This window comes from Nothobranchius furzeri, chromosome 4 (assembly GCF_043380555.1).
Source record: "Nothobranchius furzeri strain GRZ-AD chromosome 4, NfurGRZ-RIMD1, whole genome shotgun sequence".
In the NCBI taxonomy this organism is placed as follows: domain Eukaryota; kingdom Metazoa; phylum Chordata; class Actinopteri; order Cyprinodontiformes; family Nothobranchiidae; genus Nothobranchius; species Nothobranchius furzeri.
In genome coordinates this window covers 84778856-84794073 of record NC_091744.1, presented here as the reverse complement: position 1 = coordinate 84794073, position 15218 = coordinate 84778856, and the positions used below count along the sequence as shown (strand labels likewise).

At 43.0% G+C, this 15218-nt stretch overlaps 1 protein-coding gene across 1 annotated transcript in view; it reads right to left on the bottom strand.

Annotated features, from left to right (window-relative positions):
* Positions 1 to 15218, bottom strand: part of LOC107389225 (E3 ubiquitin-protein ligase HERC2) — a 38028-nt gene that overhangs the window by 3927 nt on the left and 18883 nt on the right. Inside the window, exons 27-45 of the mRNA XM_070550756.1 lie at positions 13066 to 13139; positions 12709 to 12977; positions 12520 to 12634; positions 12369 to 12445; positions 11955 to 12176; positions 11775 to 11866; positions 9927 to 10057; positions 9724 to 9851; positions 5326 to 5402; positions 5141 to 5247; positions 4999 to 5058; positions 4824 to 4929; positions 4555 to 4750; positions 3153 to 3298; positions 2970 to 3071; positions 2780 to 2873; positions 533 to 699; positions 309 to 449; positions 70 to 239 (exon numbers count right to left, since the gene is read on the bottom strand). Coding sequence (XP_070406857.1) covers positions 70 to 239; positions 309 to 449; positions 533 to 699; positions 2780 to 2873; positions 2970 to 3071; positions 3153 to 3298; positions 4555 to 4750; positions 4824 to 4929; positions 4999 to 5058; positions 5141 to 5247; positions 5326 to 5402; positions 9724 to 9851; positions 9927 to 10057; positions 11775 to 11866; positions 11955 to 12176; positions 12369 to 12445; positions 12520 to 12634; positions 12709 to 12977; positions 13066 to 13139 — 2474 coding nt within the window. The remainder of the gene's footprint in view (positions 1 to 69; positions 240 to 308; positions 450 to 532; positions 700 to 2779; positions 2874 to 2969; positions 3072 to 3152; positions 3299 to 4554; positions 4751 to 4823; positions 4930 to 4998; positions 5059 to 5140; positions 5248 to 5325; positions 5403 to 9723; positions 9852 to 9926; positions 10058 to 11774; positions 11867 to 11954; positions 12177 to 12368; positions 12446 to 12519; positions 12635 to 12708; positions 12978 to 13065; positions 13140 to 15218) is intronic.

The window sequence follows — 15218 nt, the reverse complement described above, 5'->3', positions numbered from 1 at the left end:
TGAAATAATAAGCCATGGAACAATGCAGAAGTTAAAATCCATCCCAGCTGAATTTAAGCAGCTTCTCACCCTCCGACAGCCTCGCTGAACTCGATCATATCCTCCAGCGTGGGCTCCACATCGAGCAGCTTCTTGAACAGAACCAGCGGGAAGGACATGTGTACGATGCTGTTGTTGTACAAAGCCAACCCACACAGAACCCCAAACAGATAAAAGTTCACCACGTTCTCCTCGGAGGCCTGTGGGAACAACAGCATTAACAACAAACCCTCCAGGAGCAGTAGGTGGCTACGGTCAGCAGAACGAACCTCAGAGGAGAACCACACGAGTGTTTCTGAGTCGTTGAACATAAACATCTCCGGTTTATCCGACACGATGCGGAGAAACAGGTGGTGGAAAAAGTCTCTCTTGTAGACGTCCGTGACCTTTGAGTCTTCATCAAAATGGACCTGAGAAGTTTAACATAACAGAAGCTGAGAGGACGAGCGTCTGGTTGAGTTTTAACAGCGAGGATGGAGCCAGAAAAACTCACAACAAGAGGTTTCCTCAGATCGGAGAGAGGAGCAGCGGCCAGCTGTAGGAAGGAGTCCTCCAGAAGTGAAGCGCGCTTCACATTCAGGCAGAAATAATCTGGACCGGCTTGAGGAATCCATCTCAGGTAAAAACCCATCTGTTGTGGTGTCTGATGTTCTCTCTGAGGTTAAAAACACAATTAAAATGAGATTTTAGGATGAATTCAGCTGCATCAGGATTTTAGTCGTCAGTGAAGCAGCTGTCTGATGCTGCAACCTGCGGATCCAGGGCCACATGTGGCTCTTCAGATTATAGCTCTAGCTGAGATTTTCTGTCCTTTTTTCTGCATAAACACTTAAAGAGCAAGTCACCCCCAAATCAACTTTTTTTCTGATAAACTATATAAACGCGTGTCTAATCGTGCTGCAGACACGTGTCGTCAATAGTTTTGCACTTTAGTGCATTTTAGTTAAAATTTAAATTTTCTACCTAAAACTGTCAGTGTTGTGCCGTTGTCAGGTAAAAACTCTGCACTGCATTTAAATCTGTCATCGCTATTGGCTAAGAGGTACCCTAGAACGTTAGCTGGTACCATATGATGTCACAATTAGCGATGGGTACCGAATTCGGTTCTTTTTAAGGTACCGACCGAATTCCATAGTACCGACTGAGCACCGATTCACGTCATTTGAAACGGTGCCTCGTTTCGGTGCCCGTCCTTCATAAGGAGAACTTGCCTAGACAGCTACGCATGCGCAAGAGCGTTATGTCGTCGGTCGCTGCGAGCCAGTTGTAAACAGAGCAGCATGGTAGAAAGAACGCACGCTAAAGCTTGGGTCCACTTCACTAAATGCGACGGGTAACTGGGTGAAGATGAAACCAGCGACAACGATCTAAGTGAGGCATCATCATTTTAATCTGCTCCAGCAGCTAAATAAACTGTTTAAGATATCGTTAGCTTGATATGTTAGCTTCCGTTTCGCTAATGGTGCGTTCGCTTTCTCCTCGGAACTCCGAATTTCCGACTAGAACAACATGAACGCACTCTAAAGTTTGGCTTCACTTTACTAAATGCGACGGGTGATTGGGTGAAGATGAAACCAGTGATAATGGTCTAAGTGTGAGGCATCATCGTTTTAATCTGCTCCAGCAGTTAAATAAACTGTTTAAGATAACGTTAGCTTGATATGTTAGCTTCCATTGTCACCATTGTTATCAGCTAATGGTGCGTTCGCTTTCTCCTCAGAAATTCTAACTTCCCAGTAGGAAAAATCAAATGAAAAAGGACGGCAAAAGGAATGAAGATACACAGTAAATTTAGTTCACAGTAAAGATGTTTGCTTCAGTTTAATTATCAGCTTATAAAACTACAAGGACGATGTTAAAATACAAACAGTTGTATGTTATTTATCAAATATGGTTATATATTGAGAAAAATATATATTTAATTATAAAAGAGAATTAAAATATTAAACACTCAAAAGTATCTACAATTGGTACCGTTAAGTACCGGTATCGATTCCTAGGTACCGGGAATTAGTACCGAATCGATTGAAATGTCAAAGGTACCCATCCCTACTCACAATGTCGTTGTGAGCCTGTGTGTGTATTTGTTAGCGGCTCCGCCCTCTCGGTCTGCTAGGCAACAGCATTTGTTGCATTTTTCAAACAGGAAGTGGGAGCGGAGTAATACTCTGTTAGGGGGTGACTTGCTCTTTAAAATCTCTGCAGTTCTAATACATAAAATTTTCATATCAGTGATATTTATAATAATTTCTCTTCAGAAGCAGAATTACCTGAAAGCAGGTTGAAGTATCATTAAAAATGTTAAAAATGCAGGAATTAGTTGAACTAACTAAAAAATATGTGATTAAAACATTCAGGTTCTGATTTGGAGCTTTAAAATGTGAAGAATTATGAAAACATTAACAAAAAAAGAAATAGATAAACCAGGTCATCTAAAAATAACTACCGGTAAATCAGTCATAAAGAAAAACAGACCAAAAAGGAAAGTATCTGTACTTAAAAGCATAAAATTTCCTCTTTCCAATCATTTTCATGCAGCTCTAACAGAAAAGTGTTTAAAAAGAGCAACTTTAGACTCAAAATACGGCGTTTTTACATCAGATCATCACAGCCTTGTAATAAAACTCCTAATTTAAAGATAAATAAAACTAAAAGGCCAGTAAATTAACTTTTAGACTTCTTGTCCCAACCTCTGTCCTGGCTGCAGATGATCAGCTTGTGCTTCATTTGTTTACCTGAGTTATTAAAGAGTTGTTGTCAAAAATGAGTTTCTTTAACTTCAGATCCAAAACAAACCGGAAGTCACAGAGAATGAGAGGTGGAGGATTCCCGTCCTGTGGAGATACATTTTGAATATTTGAAGACTTCAAAATAAAACAACCAAGGAGTAGTTTAATATCATCAAAATTCATATTTTTATTATTTCTCACCTTGGTTTTGGACGCTGCACGCCAAAGCTGCAGGTCCTCTTGGAGAATTATTTGGTCCATCTCCACATAAAAAGTCTTTTCAGGAATTTTCTTCTTGCAGGCCTTCACAGACGGATAACAACACGAAGGCTGAGTAAATAGAAAAGGTGTTTTGTTGTAGATCGTGACGTGCTTGATGCTCACGTTGTACATGTCCCTGAGGACCAGCAGCATGTTTCTGATGGAGCGCCGAGGAACTGGCCAGATATGCAGAACCACAGAGAGCGCCGACCTCCATGCCTTCACGTGTCGAATCATAACAGCAGAGGGTAGGGAGGCCCACCAGCTCCCTGAGGAGGAAACCCTCATTAGTTCATACTGAGGATAATGGAGATGCGGCACATCCTCACATTTAAACACGACGATCAAACCACCTCAGAAAAATGAACGGTCACGGTCCTGAAAAACAGAAAAACTACAATTTCCATATAAAAGTGGATTTCTGATTGGACAAAGTTAGTATGTCACGATACGGGCCGCAACTTGTTGACCCAAACGTGAATAATTTACCGTATTTTCCGGACTATAAGCCGCTACTTTTTCCCCACGCTTTGAACCGTGCAGCTTATAATGAGGTGCGGCTTTACTGGCGATTTTCCTTCACCTGCCACTAGGGGGCGCTTCAGCAGAACGTGAAACAGGTGGAAGTCAAAAGTGGAAATGGAAGAAAGTGCTCATTTTAATTTAGCACATGCAAGCAGCCGGCACAACGAAGAATCTTTTTCAAATCCAAACCCCTTCATCATGGTAACTACACGTATGAGTTCATATGATGCCGCATTTAAGTTGAAGGCCATCGATCTGGCAGTGAAGGAGGGAAACAGTGCTGCCGCACGTAAGCTTGGCATGAATGAATCCATGGTTCGGCGCTGGAGACGGCAGCGGGAAGAACTCATTCAAGCCAGCTTCACCCGGGGATGATGACAGCAACACGGACAGCGACACTGACATCGCCACAGAAAAGGTATGTGACGAAGCTCTTCTGAGGCTGTTCAGCTCCGACACTGAAGATGAGGACTTCAGTGGTTTCAGTGCGCAGGAGGACGATGAATAAACTAATCAATAACTTTTCTGTTTTGCCTGTTCAGTTACGTTCAGTTAAACTACGTTTCCAATTCAGTTGATATCTGCGGCTTTTAGCCCGGTGCGGCTTATATAAGTACAGTTCCATGTTTTTTTTTTAAACTTAGTATGTGCGGTTTATATTGAGGTGCGCTCTATAGTCCGGAAATTACGGTAGTAAAATTACAGTGAATGACTACTTGGAAGCATGCATTTATACTTAATCCCTCCCAAAGATGTCTCTGAAGGTTGTTTTCCTCAAAGACTCTGGGAACACTTTGGCAGCCATATTTGTTGGGCAAAATTATTCAACCACATTTGAAACCCAGCAATGACAGGAAGCAGGAGCTGCAGTACTGGGCCATTCAGCCCAGTACTGCAGCTCCTGCTTCCTGCCTGCAAGTTGCATCAGTAAAACTCGGCGGATGATGCTGCAGCTCTAGTGAAGTTATAGTTAGTTCCAACATGTTGTGACTCTCAGTACCGATAATCTGAAGGTTTTCAGGGGAGAGTTTCTGCACAGCAGCAGCGACCTCTTCCGCAAGTCTGGTGTTTGGTTGTTTTTTGAGTTTCTGAATCACATGAAGCAGCTCATTCAGGACCAGGAAGACCCTCAGCCCCTCCACACCAACCGGGTTGCCATCCAGAGCAGGAAGCAGCTGCACGACAGCAGCTTGAACCTGGTGAAACGGCAGCAGAAACATTACAGAAACCATCCTTCCTACTCAGATTCTCCACCTTTTATTTTAATACCTCAGTCGAAAGAACTTCCTTCTTCAGCAGTTTCTTAAAAACACTTTGAGCGAGCGAGAAGTCCAAACCGGGATAGTCTGGAGACGTTTGGAAATGTTTGTCCTTACTAGAAGAGAATGAAAATGAAATCTAAAGTAGAAACTGGTGTGAATAAGAGACGAGAGCACCTGAATACCTTTGACTGAGGAAGCTTCGGTTCATACACGACGCAGAGGAAAATGTTTCATGGATTTCCCTGAGTGATTTAATAAAACGTGCCATTAACAGTGGTGGCGCCAAAATAAATATTACATTCATATCTCAGAGCTGAAACTGACTTTTTGATCTTTTTCAGCAGTTTTGAATCACATCCAGAGATCCATGTATCCACCATGTTTTCAACGGACGGCGGTGTCTCGTCGTTCTTTAACCTTCTGCAAAGATCCTGGGAGGAGGGAGGGTTTATGCACCATTGGTTACAAAAATACCAGGGCACGTCCATCTCATGTATTCGTGCAGGTACCTTTTTATGCACGCACGTCGCAAAGGAGCTGTCTCCTCCAGCAAAGATGTTCTCAATCACAAGACCGCTTGTGGCACCTGTGGAGAAATAATCCAAGATGAGACTTTACTAGGAAGCTACTTCCGGCTCTTGGAGAGTACAGACGCTTTTTTCCTCCTCTCCTCCCTATCTTATCCTCAAGGCTCTTTGTCTGTCTTTGGGTGCACGGCTGCTTCTGCATTTTTTCTGGAAACTGGAAATGATTAAAAATGGACCTGGTCAGCTGGTCACTCAACGCAATTGATAAATTTTTTTCAACGATGAGAACGGGAGAAGGGGCTCCCTGATCTGTTCTTATACGTCTGGATATTCGTGGTGTTGGGTGTCAGGTTTCCTGCTCTTTGGCCTAGGAGGCTTCCTGGCTTACCGGAAAATTAACGAGCTGTCGAGGAATACTGGTGTTCTCCCGGAGCTCAGGGATGGATTACACCGCGCTGTGAATTCACAGACTCACATAATTGTCGAGATGAGTCTTAAGCTTGGGACTTTGGCTGAGATTCATGCATTGACACAAAAGATGGATGCCATCAAGGAGCGAGTGGACGTATCAGCACGGATTGGGATAGATTGATTTACACCATTATTGGGATTTTGAGAGGTTGAGGACCAGCGGAACTTTAAGACAGAGAGGAAATTATCTCTGTCTGGCCCCAAAACAATTTCTAATCTGAATCTGGTGCCCTTGAGCCTGTAAGGCTGCAACGAATACTCCCCCCTAAGAAGATATGTGGAATGCTGCTGTCGCTATGGCAACTCAACTCTGCCTCCTATCCCAGCCTGGACGGGACTGCGGGCTGTGAAGGCCGCCGAATCGTTCCAGGAGTCACTGTGCCCTCCAAAACTCAACAACCTCCTTCCCCTGTCCAGACTGAGGTGATGTGCGCTGCGTATTGTGGCTGCAGCCACTGACGTGTGGAGAGTCCCCAAACCCTACCACCCCACCTAGTGGACACTTATGTTGTGATGTCTGAAGTCTGTTGCATGTCTGTCTGAGGTGTGTTTTTGCAGAGCAAAGCTGCCTTCCTGGTGGAGGGTAACTCTGAAGTGCCTATTTTTCCCTCCACCTGAACCAATCCTCATGTAACCCTCTTATCTCTATTAAGGTAGCGCGACTCGGGGTTGCGAATGTCCACAGTCACCAATTCTTCTCATGTGTCTTGCCCATGTATGTCTGATCTCTGAATTGTGTGTACTGAAACTGTAATTTCCCTCTGGGATTAATAAAGTATCTTTGAATTGAATTGAAAGGTGTGGTTGGGATTTCTAAAGTGGAGTTGTGGAGTACTTATGATTAGTCTGACCTGTAGACAGCAGTCAGAGTGAACTCCATTTGGGGAGTCAGGGAGAAATAAGTCTGTAGGAGCCCATTTCTGCACTCCGGTTGCTTGCTGATTAGTTTTTCTGATCTTGCGTAATAAAGAAAACGTAGACGGTGGTAGACGCTCAGTTTTATCCTTTGTATCGACTATAGTTGGGTAGAACGATGAGCTACAGCTGATTAGTCAGGGAACAAATAGCAGGATTAGCTGTCATGGTGACAAATGAGAGGAAACGTTAACAAGAAAAGAGACTACGTTTAAAAAACACAAAGGCCTTACGGCTTCCAATTAACCTGTCAAAGTTTAAACTGAGATTTAAAATTTGTGCATTTTGAAGGAGAATTGTGAGATCCGCCACAGCCCGTTACAGAATTTCTCCCTGATCCGAAGATCGCTCTGACTGATCAGAATGATTCTGCACAACCCCGAAAACCTCACATTTACTTTCCTTTTAACCCCTTAACTGGCTTGGTGTAAGACGTGTTAGTCGCCACCGTCGACATATAAATATAACCACATCCCACTGACGCAACTTAAAAAAATACTAACCTAAAAATAAAATCTGAAAAATGTGAAGATGCTTGAATAAAGTTCTACTTAATTAGCATGAATAGTTTTTATATTATTACGTTTCAAAACCCCAATATTCTATAATAATCTTAATAGTTTTATTAATGTTTTGTTTAGTTTAGTTTTTGTTAACTGTCACGTTGAGAGCAGGGGGGGGTTTGGACCCAAGATGCAGAAAAACCCAGAACAACTCGAGGCAGGAGCGGTTGTAAAAAGGTAAAGTTATTTTATTTAGGTTGCAGCACGAACTCAAAAAGGGCTGAAAACTAAAACTCAGGAAGCCAAAAACAAAAGCTCTTATGAGCACAAACCCAGTGTTTCACGAGGGGGACAAATCAACGCTGACAAGAGACAATGGACTAAAAAACCATTGAGACGCAGACAGGGTTATAAACACAGGGGCTGGGTGATTAGGAGACAAGGAGCAGGTGCGTGGGGAAAGAGAACTGGGGGGAGACCGGTGAAATCAATAAACTAAATGGGAAGGGCAAAACAAAGCAGAGGAGGGGATGAACCGTAACCTGTGAGACTAAATAAACCTAACAGAAAAATAAGGGCAGAGGGAAACCAAAGATAAATCACTAATGACCTAAGGAGTGACAGAACTAAATACATGGAATGGCAAGGGAGACTAATTAACAAGGGGGGAAGGAAAATACGAGTACTGAAAGGGGAAGACTAAACTACTCTGAACATGCAATACTAAGGATGGGGAGTTCATAAACCTAAAACAAGAACTTAAAGGGGAGATCTAATAAAGGGGAACAAAGGGGCCTGGGGACTACAAGGACACAGAACATGACAGTTAAGTCATGGTCTGCGTCTGCCCTTTCCTTCATGTGCCTCCTGGTGTCCTCCATCCCTATCTAGATTCCCTTTTGTGTCTCATAGCGCCCTCATGTGTCCTTTGTCTGCGTCTCAATGTGTTTTCTGTTTGTAGGCATTCGGTCATCCCCATCCCCTCCAGTTGTAGCTCCAGCCTCTTTGTCCCCAGCTCTGTGTTTGTGGGTGTGTGCGTGTCCATTCCCCAACTCAGTGTGTGTGAGTGTATGTATGTGTATGTATGTGTGTGCGTGTCCATTCCCCAACTCAGTGTGTGTGAGTGTATGTATGTGTGTGTGTGCATGTCCATGCCTCAATTCAGTGTGTGAGTGTATTTAGGTGTGATTGTGTGTGTGTGTGTGTGTGTGACTCCTTCCCTCAGTCTTTTCAGTTTTGTGTTTATCTGCCCTCCTTTGGTTCTGCTTCCCCATTTAGATGATTGTTGTCACCTGCCTTCCCTCCAGCCCTCACTCCACACACCTGTTTCCTGTTCCCTTAATTACTCCTCCCTGTTTATTTAAGCCCTGTCTTGTCATTGTCTGGTGTCGATCCATTGTGGTAATTCTGTCAGTCTGCTCGTGTTGTCTCTACTGTTTTGATCTCCTGCTCAGCTCTTTGGATTTATTGGTTTTTTGGCTCCAGCCCTTCTGGACATACTTTTGTTTCACTCATCCTAATAAAAGGATTTTACTTTACATCATCTCCTGCCTCGTGTCATCTTGGGTTCCTGCATTTTGGGTCCAACCAACACCGAATTGTGACATAATGTTTTTGTGCTGTTTTTTTTTTTTTTTTTTTTTGCTCATTGGTCTTATTGCTTAGAATAATGAAACTTTTTAAAATGTTTTTTGCTTTTATTTGACCATAAAGTGTCTTTTACAGTATTTTATGTGTCTGCATTATGTACGCCGCCTTGGAGGTTTTATAAATAAACAATTCAAACATTCAATAACCCTCACTAGCTTTGTTCTTGGTGCAGAAAAATAAAGTTATTTTACGTATAACATTCTTCACTTTGAGGCCCTTAATAAATGAGGTTATTATTATTATATTTTATTCCTTTTCAAACATCTTAACAATAAAGGCCATTTCATATCCGGGCCAGCACGGACCGGACCAGGCAGCCCACATATCACGGCGGTCTGCTTCGGGCTGAACTGGTCCAACACACCCACTCCACGCCCACCACTAGGGGAGCCTCTGATTGGCTGATAGAATCAACCAGCGTGTTGGATTCATTATCATTCCAGATACTGAGAAATAAACATCACCTCTCACTGAATCTGCAGCTCTCTGTCTCTCCTTCTCACTGCTGTGAGGAGCGCGCACGCGCACACACACACACACACACACACACACACACAGAGCTGCCATGCGGTGAGCTGCACGGACGCCGCTTAAGGGAGACACCGCAGACTTTTTCTGCACGTCTTTTGCCCCTCCCACGTGCCCAGAGGTTTCCCCGTTCCTGAGAAGTGTGTGTGAACAAACCCTACCTGTGCAGGACCCAGACAGGCGCCAACCAGCCCGGATCGTGCTAGCCCAGATGTGAAACTGCCATAAAACTCCATGAAAATATAACAAAGACCCAGTTTTCTTCAGTAGTCCTGGTTCCATTCCTTCAGAATAAAAGCATGAGAGTAATTACACAGTTGTTGAAGTGGGACGGGTAGCGGGACGGACGGCGGACTGTCCTCTCCACGTCCCAGCTGCTGCTGATCGTTACGACCGAACGAATAAACCTTCATGGAGTCCGTCCGCACCAACGTGTGAAACCTGGTCAGGCAGAGAGAAATCTTTAAAATAAGGACTTTTGTAACAGTTCATGATGACAATGTGTGTTTATGGTACCGTCCACATGCAATTTCAGTGACCTTTGCCCCCCAGAGCTCAGCAACGAGCCGAGGACGCAGTTCGTCCTGAGAGGAGTTGTGTCCGAGCTGTCCATAGCGACCAGAGCCAAAGGTAAACACCGCACCACCCTGGAAAAAAGGTCCACTAACTTCTTATTTGTGTTAAGTTCATAGCTGTGTAATCAACTATAAAACCGGTAAATAGTCCTACAACTTCCAACAGGTTGATTCTGAGAGACGTTATCTGAAATGATTGGGTTTTCAGCATGAATAGAAAAATAATTGATGGAAAACACATCATAATTCTTTTTTATTAAAACGTTTAAACAAGCAGAAGGAAACAAGCACCAAGAGTTTGTGTGTCGTGTTAAACATCTTTATCTTCTGCTCTTTAAAGGGACTTTACGGACTTTTGAATTTTTATGCTCGTGATCGCCCCCTCAGGCCAAAAGCGTAACGGCAGCTTCAATAGTAGGCTCGTGCACGAGGCGCGCATGCTGTACGTGCACACTCCTTAACGAAAATAACAGCTGAGACAGTCAGCTCCGTGTGTGTGTGTGTGTGTGCAGCTAATTAATTAAATAATTTGGTTCTGTAGCTTTCTCTTCAGCACAGCCGACAAAGGTTTATGATGGGTCAGTCCTCCTGCATGCTCAGATCATTCCCTTCCCTTGCTTGAAAAATTGTTCCAAAATGAAAGTTGAACCCACATCTTTTTTATCTGTGAATTCAATGCCGTTCGGCGAGTCTTAAATAAAAATTTGGGCATCTTACTGTAAAAAAAAATATACCATTAATGTAAAAAATAAACTCTAAATAAACTATGTTCACATCCAGAATTGAACCCAGATCTTCTGCACGAGAGTCCAACATCTTACAAGGCGAGCTAAAGCGCCAGTGATGTCCTTTGTCTCTGTAACAATTATATCCTTGATGGCAGCTGAAACAACGTTCAAAGAACGGTTCGGAGTGAAAATGGCTATTTTGTTGCTAATTTGCAGGAAATATCTAGAAGAAAGTTCTACAGAAAGTAGCTAAGGGTCCTCAGAAATGTAGCTAGCTTTGTCACTAGGCGTTAGGAACAGCAACAAAGTGGCACTGCCTCTCTCTCTGCTGCTAAAGCTACGGATAGCAAATGCTACGGGCGATGCCTGAGCGTGAACGCGCATGAAGCAGCCTGCTCGACCCGAGCATCTCTCTTTTTCTGTGATTTTACAGAAAAACAGGCAATCACAGTAAAAATGCCAGGGCTCATTCTACAGGACCAGGGCATTGCAGGAGAATGTATGAAGAAGACATTTATTATTTCTATACATGTTTTGGCTGTCAGACTTCCATAATGTCCCGTTAACATTTAGAGACGGGAGCTTGAAACTAACAGAAGATTTTTCCAAGTTTTTTTTCAACGTTAAAAAGTGTAACTTATTTTTAAAACCTGTGTTGGAAAAAAGAAATGCAGGACAGAGTACAACAATCATAATAATTATAATTCAGGGTCAATTTACTCAAACAGAAGGTACTATAAAATAAAATTAGACAAACATAAATTAAAATTTCAAGTTGATGACAATAAAATCATCTGAAATCCATTCATGGTAAACAGCCTGTGTTTGACATAGCGCCTCTACAACCCCCCAAAGTACTTTACAGTACAAACTGTCATGCACCCATTCACACGCTGCAGGTGATGAGCTGCGTTACAGCTACAGCTGCCCTGGGGCACACTGATCACCACAGGCAGGAGGGGCTCGTACCTGCAACCCTTCGTTATGGGACGGGCTCTTAACCCATCTGCCTCCATTTTTATAAAATCGTCTCAGAAGCCATTTGAGTTTTGTTGACCCACCTTTGTCAAGACTGCCGTGTGCTCCTCTCCACAGGAAACACGAACAGCTGTCTTCCTGTTCAGGTGCTCAACAGCAGCTGGGGTGTGTCTGTCTGCGTACAGAAATCATTAATGACAGAGGAGCAGTGACTCAGAAGGTGATTCATCCATGAGAAAATGAAGATGATGTCATCAGATCACCTGCTGTGTCTCCCAGCCCCAGCTGTCCACGGTCGTTCCTGCCCCAGCCGAACACGCCTCCCGACACAGAGAGGACGAAGCTCTGATCTCCTCCTGCAGAAATCCGAACCACGGGGATGGAGGACACGGATCGGAGGTGCTGGGGGGAACCGGCCCCAGAGTTTCTCTCCCCAAGGCCCAGCTGGCCCCTGGAGTCCAGACCCCATGTGTACACCTGACCATCTGTAAGGACGTAGAAAGATGAAAGTCTGAAGCTCGTTTACATTAAATTAAGCATCAAACTGGCTGAAATAGTTTATTAATACAATAATACTTCAATTAAACAATAGATTTGATTCATTTTTCAATATTTCCAGCTTTAAAGGGTTAAAAGTCCAAAATCAGCAGCTGTATGATATAAAAGGTGATCAGTACCTTTAGTCATGGCCAGGCTGTGCTGCTTCCCACAGGCTACTTGAGTTACAGTTAGGTGTGAGAAAGCCACAGGACAGCTGAAAGAGCGGGAAACATCTCAAATCTTTTATTTTGAAAGGATGAAAAACACCAGCTGAATATTTCTCCTCACCTGGGAGCAAAAGGAGAGATGTTCGAGTCCACACAGAAGATCTCTCCTCTATTGGTTACCATGGTTACCACATCATCACCACAGCTCAACGCCCGGATCTCCTCCTTTATAAACTCTGCAGACACACAGACGAAAAGGTGACATGAAGAATCATCATTATTCCTGATAAATAAGAGTATTAAAGCTCACTCTGCTTCCCGTTGGTTCTCCTCCCCTCTTCGCTCTGGTTAGTGCGGATTATAAACGCCTCTCCTGTGGGTTTGACGAACCCGAGCACATTGAGACCCACTGACAGGACCTGGACCTGGAAGCTCAGGTCGAGAAGCTGGACTCCACCAGAACTCTGGACGCCTGAGCCTTTTTTCAGGCGGAAGCTGCTCCGGTAGTCCTCTCCCCATGAGAACATGTCTGCTCCTCGGAGGAGTTCACAGCCTGCTTTAATCTCGGCTGAAACAAAACTTTACTCAAGCAGCTGAGAGAAAAGAAAACAAAACCTACACGCCCTCCACAGAGAAGGAAACCTAAAGTGAAACTAGAAACGGTTACCATGCTGACTCAGCAGGAATCAGTGGCGGATTTAGCAATTTGGGGGCCCAAGGCGAACACAGACATGGGGCCCCCTTACAATAAATTTTCAATTATCTTATCTTTAACTGGATTTGCAAAACTCTCCCCTCTTCTGACACGAGTTATTTTCCCTTTTTATTAGTCCTCCTCTTTTTTCCTGTCTTTCTTTCCTTTTGAGCGCTTTCAATATTTGCTCTGCTTTCTTCTCCTGTGCTTTTGCCTTTTTTTTTTTTCTCTATTTTCCATTTTGGTCTATGTCAGTGGCGGCTCCAGAAATGTTTTTCCGCAGGTGCTATGAAGGAGCTAGTCTTTTTATTGAGGGTGCTATGAAGGAAGTGGTCATGCGTACCTATTGTTCTCTAAAACACCTTCAACACTAGCAGATACACTTGCGTGCACAAAACCTCAACAACACCTGAAACAATCATTAATATACATCACAAACATATGAACAATCGCTGAATTTTCCATGAAATCATAAACACATACAGCCACACAGAAAACCATCTATAGTGTTGCAAGGTTAGCTAATGTTAGCGTTAGCATTTCCAGCGGCAAAACCCTGGACTGCTGCGGCGGTTGAGGTTTGACTCTCTTCATCCAGACCCATAGGTTTTTGTGGGTCTGAGATCACTTCCAAAGATTTATTCGTTTCTGACTGAACCCGTGGAAATGTGGGCAACAAACACGATCCATCTTACCACTAGCTCTACCTTTCACTCGTTCACAGGTGGAAAATGAGGTCAAAGGTTAACATCAATTTCCTGTTTTGGTTTAAGTTTTTACTATCCATATGATAATTTACTGATTATTTTTGTTTTGTATGTTAAATATGATCACATCAACACGTTAAATTAAAATTAAATTGTAAAAAAATAAAATACAATCTAATATTTACTTGGGGGTGCTATGACTAATCCAGGGGTAGCTATAGCGCCCCCCTGGCACCTTCACTGGTCTATGTTTTTCTCCCTTTACACATTTTCTATTGTCTTTCCTTTTCTGCTTCCTTTTGATGTTTACATTGAAAAACAACGTCACTTTCAGAAGTGAAGATAAAAGCTTTTTTAAAGCGAGCTGCTTCTTTCTCTTATTAGAGCCACTAGGATTACTCCATTTCGTGCTAAATGTTTTGACTACCGCTTCGAGTTTGTTACAAACGCTCCCGCCTCTCTTCTCCTTTTTCTGCTTTCTCTTCTTCTTCTTATTTGTGGTCTTATGGCACTTGGCAAACAACAATTTGGTGCATTACCGCCACCAACTGAATTGGACTGGAATGACTACCAATCACTTCCTGTTTGTGCATCGGCATCTTAAAGAAATGGTCCATTGTGGCATTAACAGAGGGGTGCCAGCAGTCAGGGCTAGGGGGACCCCCAACATAAGGGGGCCCCAGGCGGCCGCCGACCTATGCCTAATGGTAAAACCGCCACTGGCAGGAAGTGTGCAAGGATGTCAATAAATCCTGTGGCCCCTCACTCAGAAAAATCCTAGATCCGCCACTGCTTTTGAGACCAGAGCTTTTGTTTAGTCTGGGTTTTAATTTTAATTTCACGTATAAAAATGTACGTTTAATAAATGTTAACAAACATGTCTAAATCCTATTCTTCAGTCAAATATTTACCAATAAATTAAATAAAACAAAGTGTCCCTGAACATCAGGCCCAAGGCAACCATAAATAAATATTGTAGAAAAAGAATTACAAGATATTTAATCATCGTATCTCAGGAGGATATGTAACATTATTTCTGACAAGGTCATCAATTTTACCAAGAATTTTTTTTTCATTATTTCTCACAGAATATTGACGAGAAAGCAGAAATGTAAAAAAAAAAAAAAATCTAAATCCACCTGAATCCGACCCCCAATAAGAAACCATGGGTTTAGAGATAAATAAACATCTAAATAGATTTGATTATATCATATTATTATATTTATCCAAAGCAACATACAATTTTTTACCTATAAGGCATGTTGTGATCTGTGGGGGGAACCGAAGTATCCGGAGGAAACACGCAACTCCACGCAGAAAGGCCACAGCCGAGTTTCGAACCTGCAACCTTCTTGCAACAGTGCTAACAACTGCGCCTCCATAAATTGTTTCATAAAAGCTTTTTAGTGTTTGAAGAGG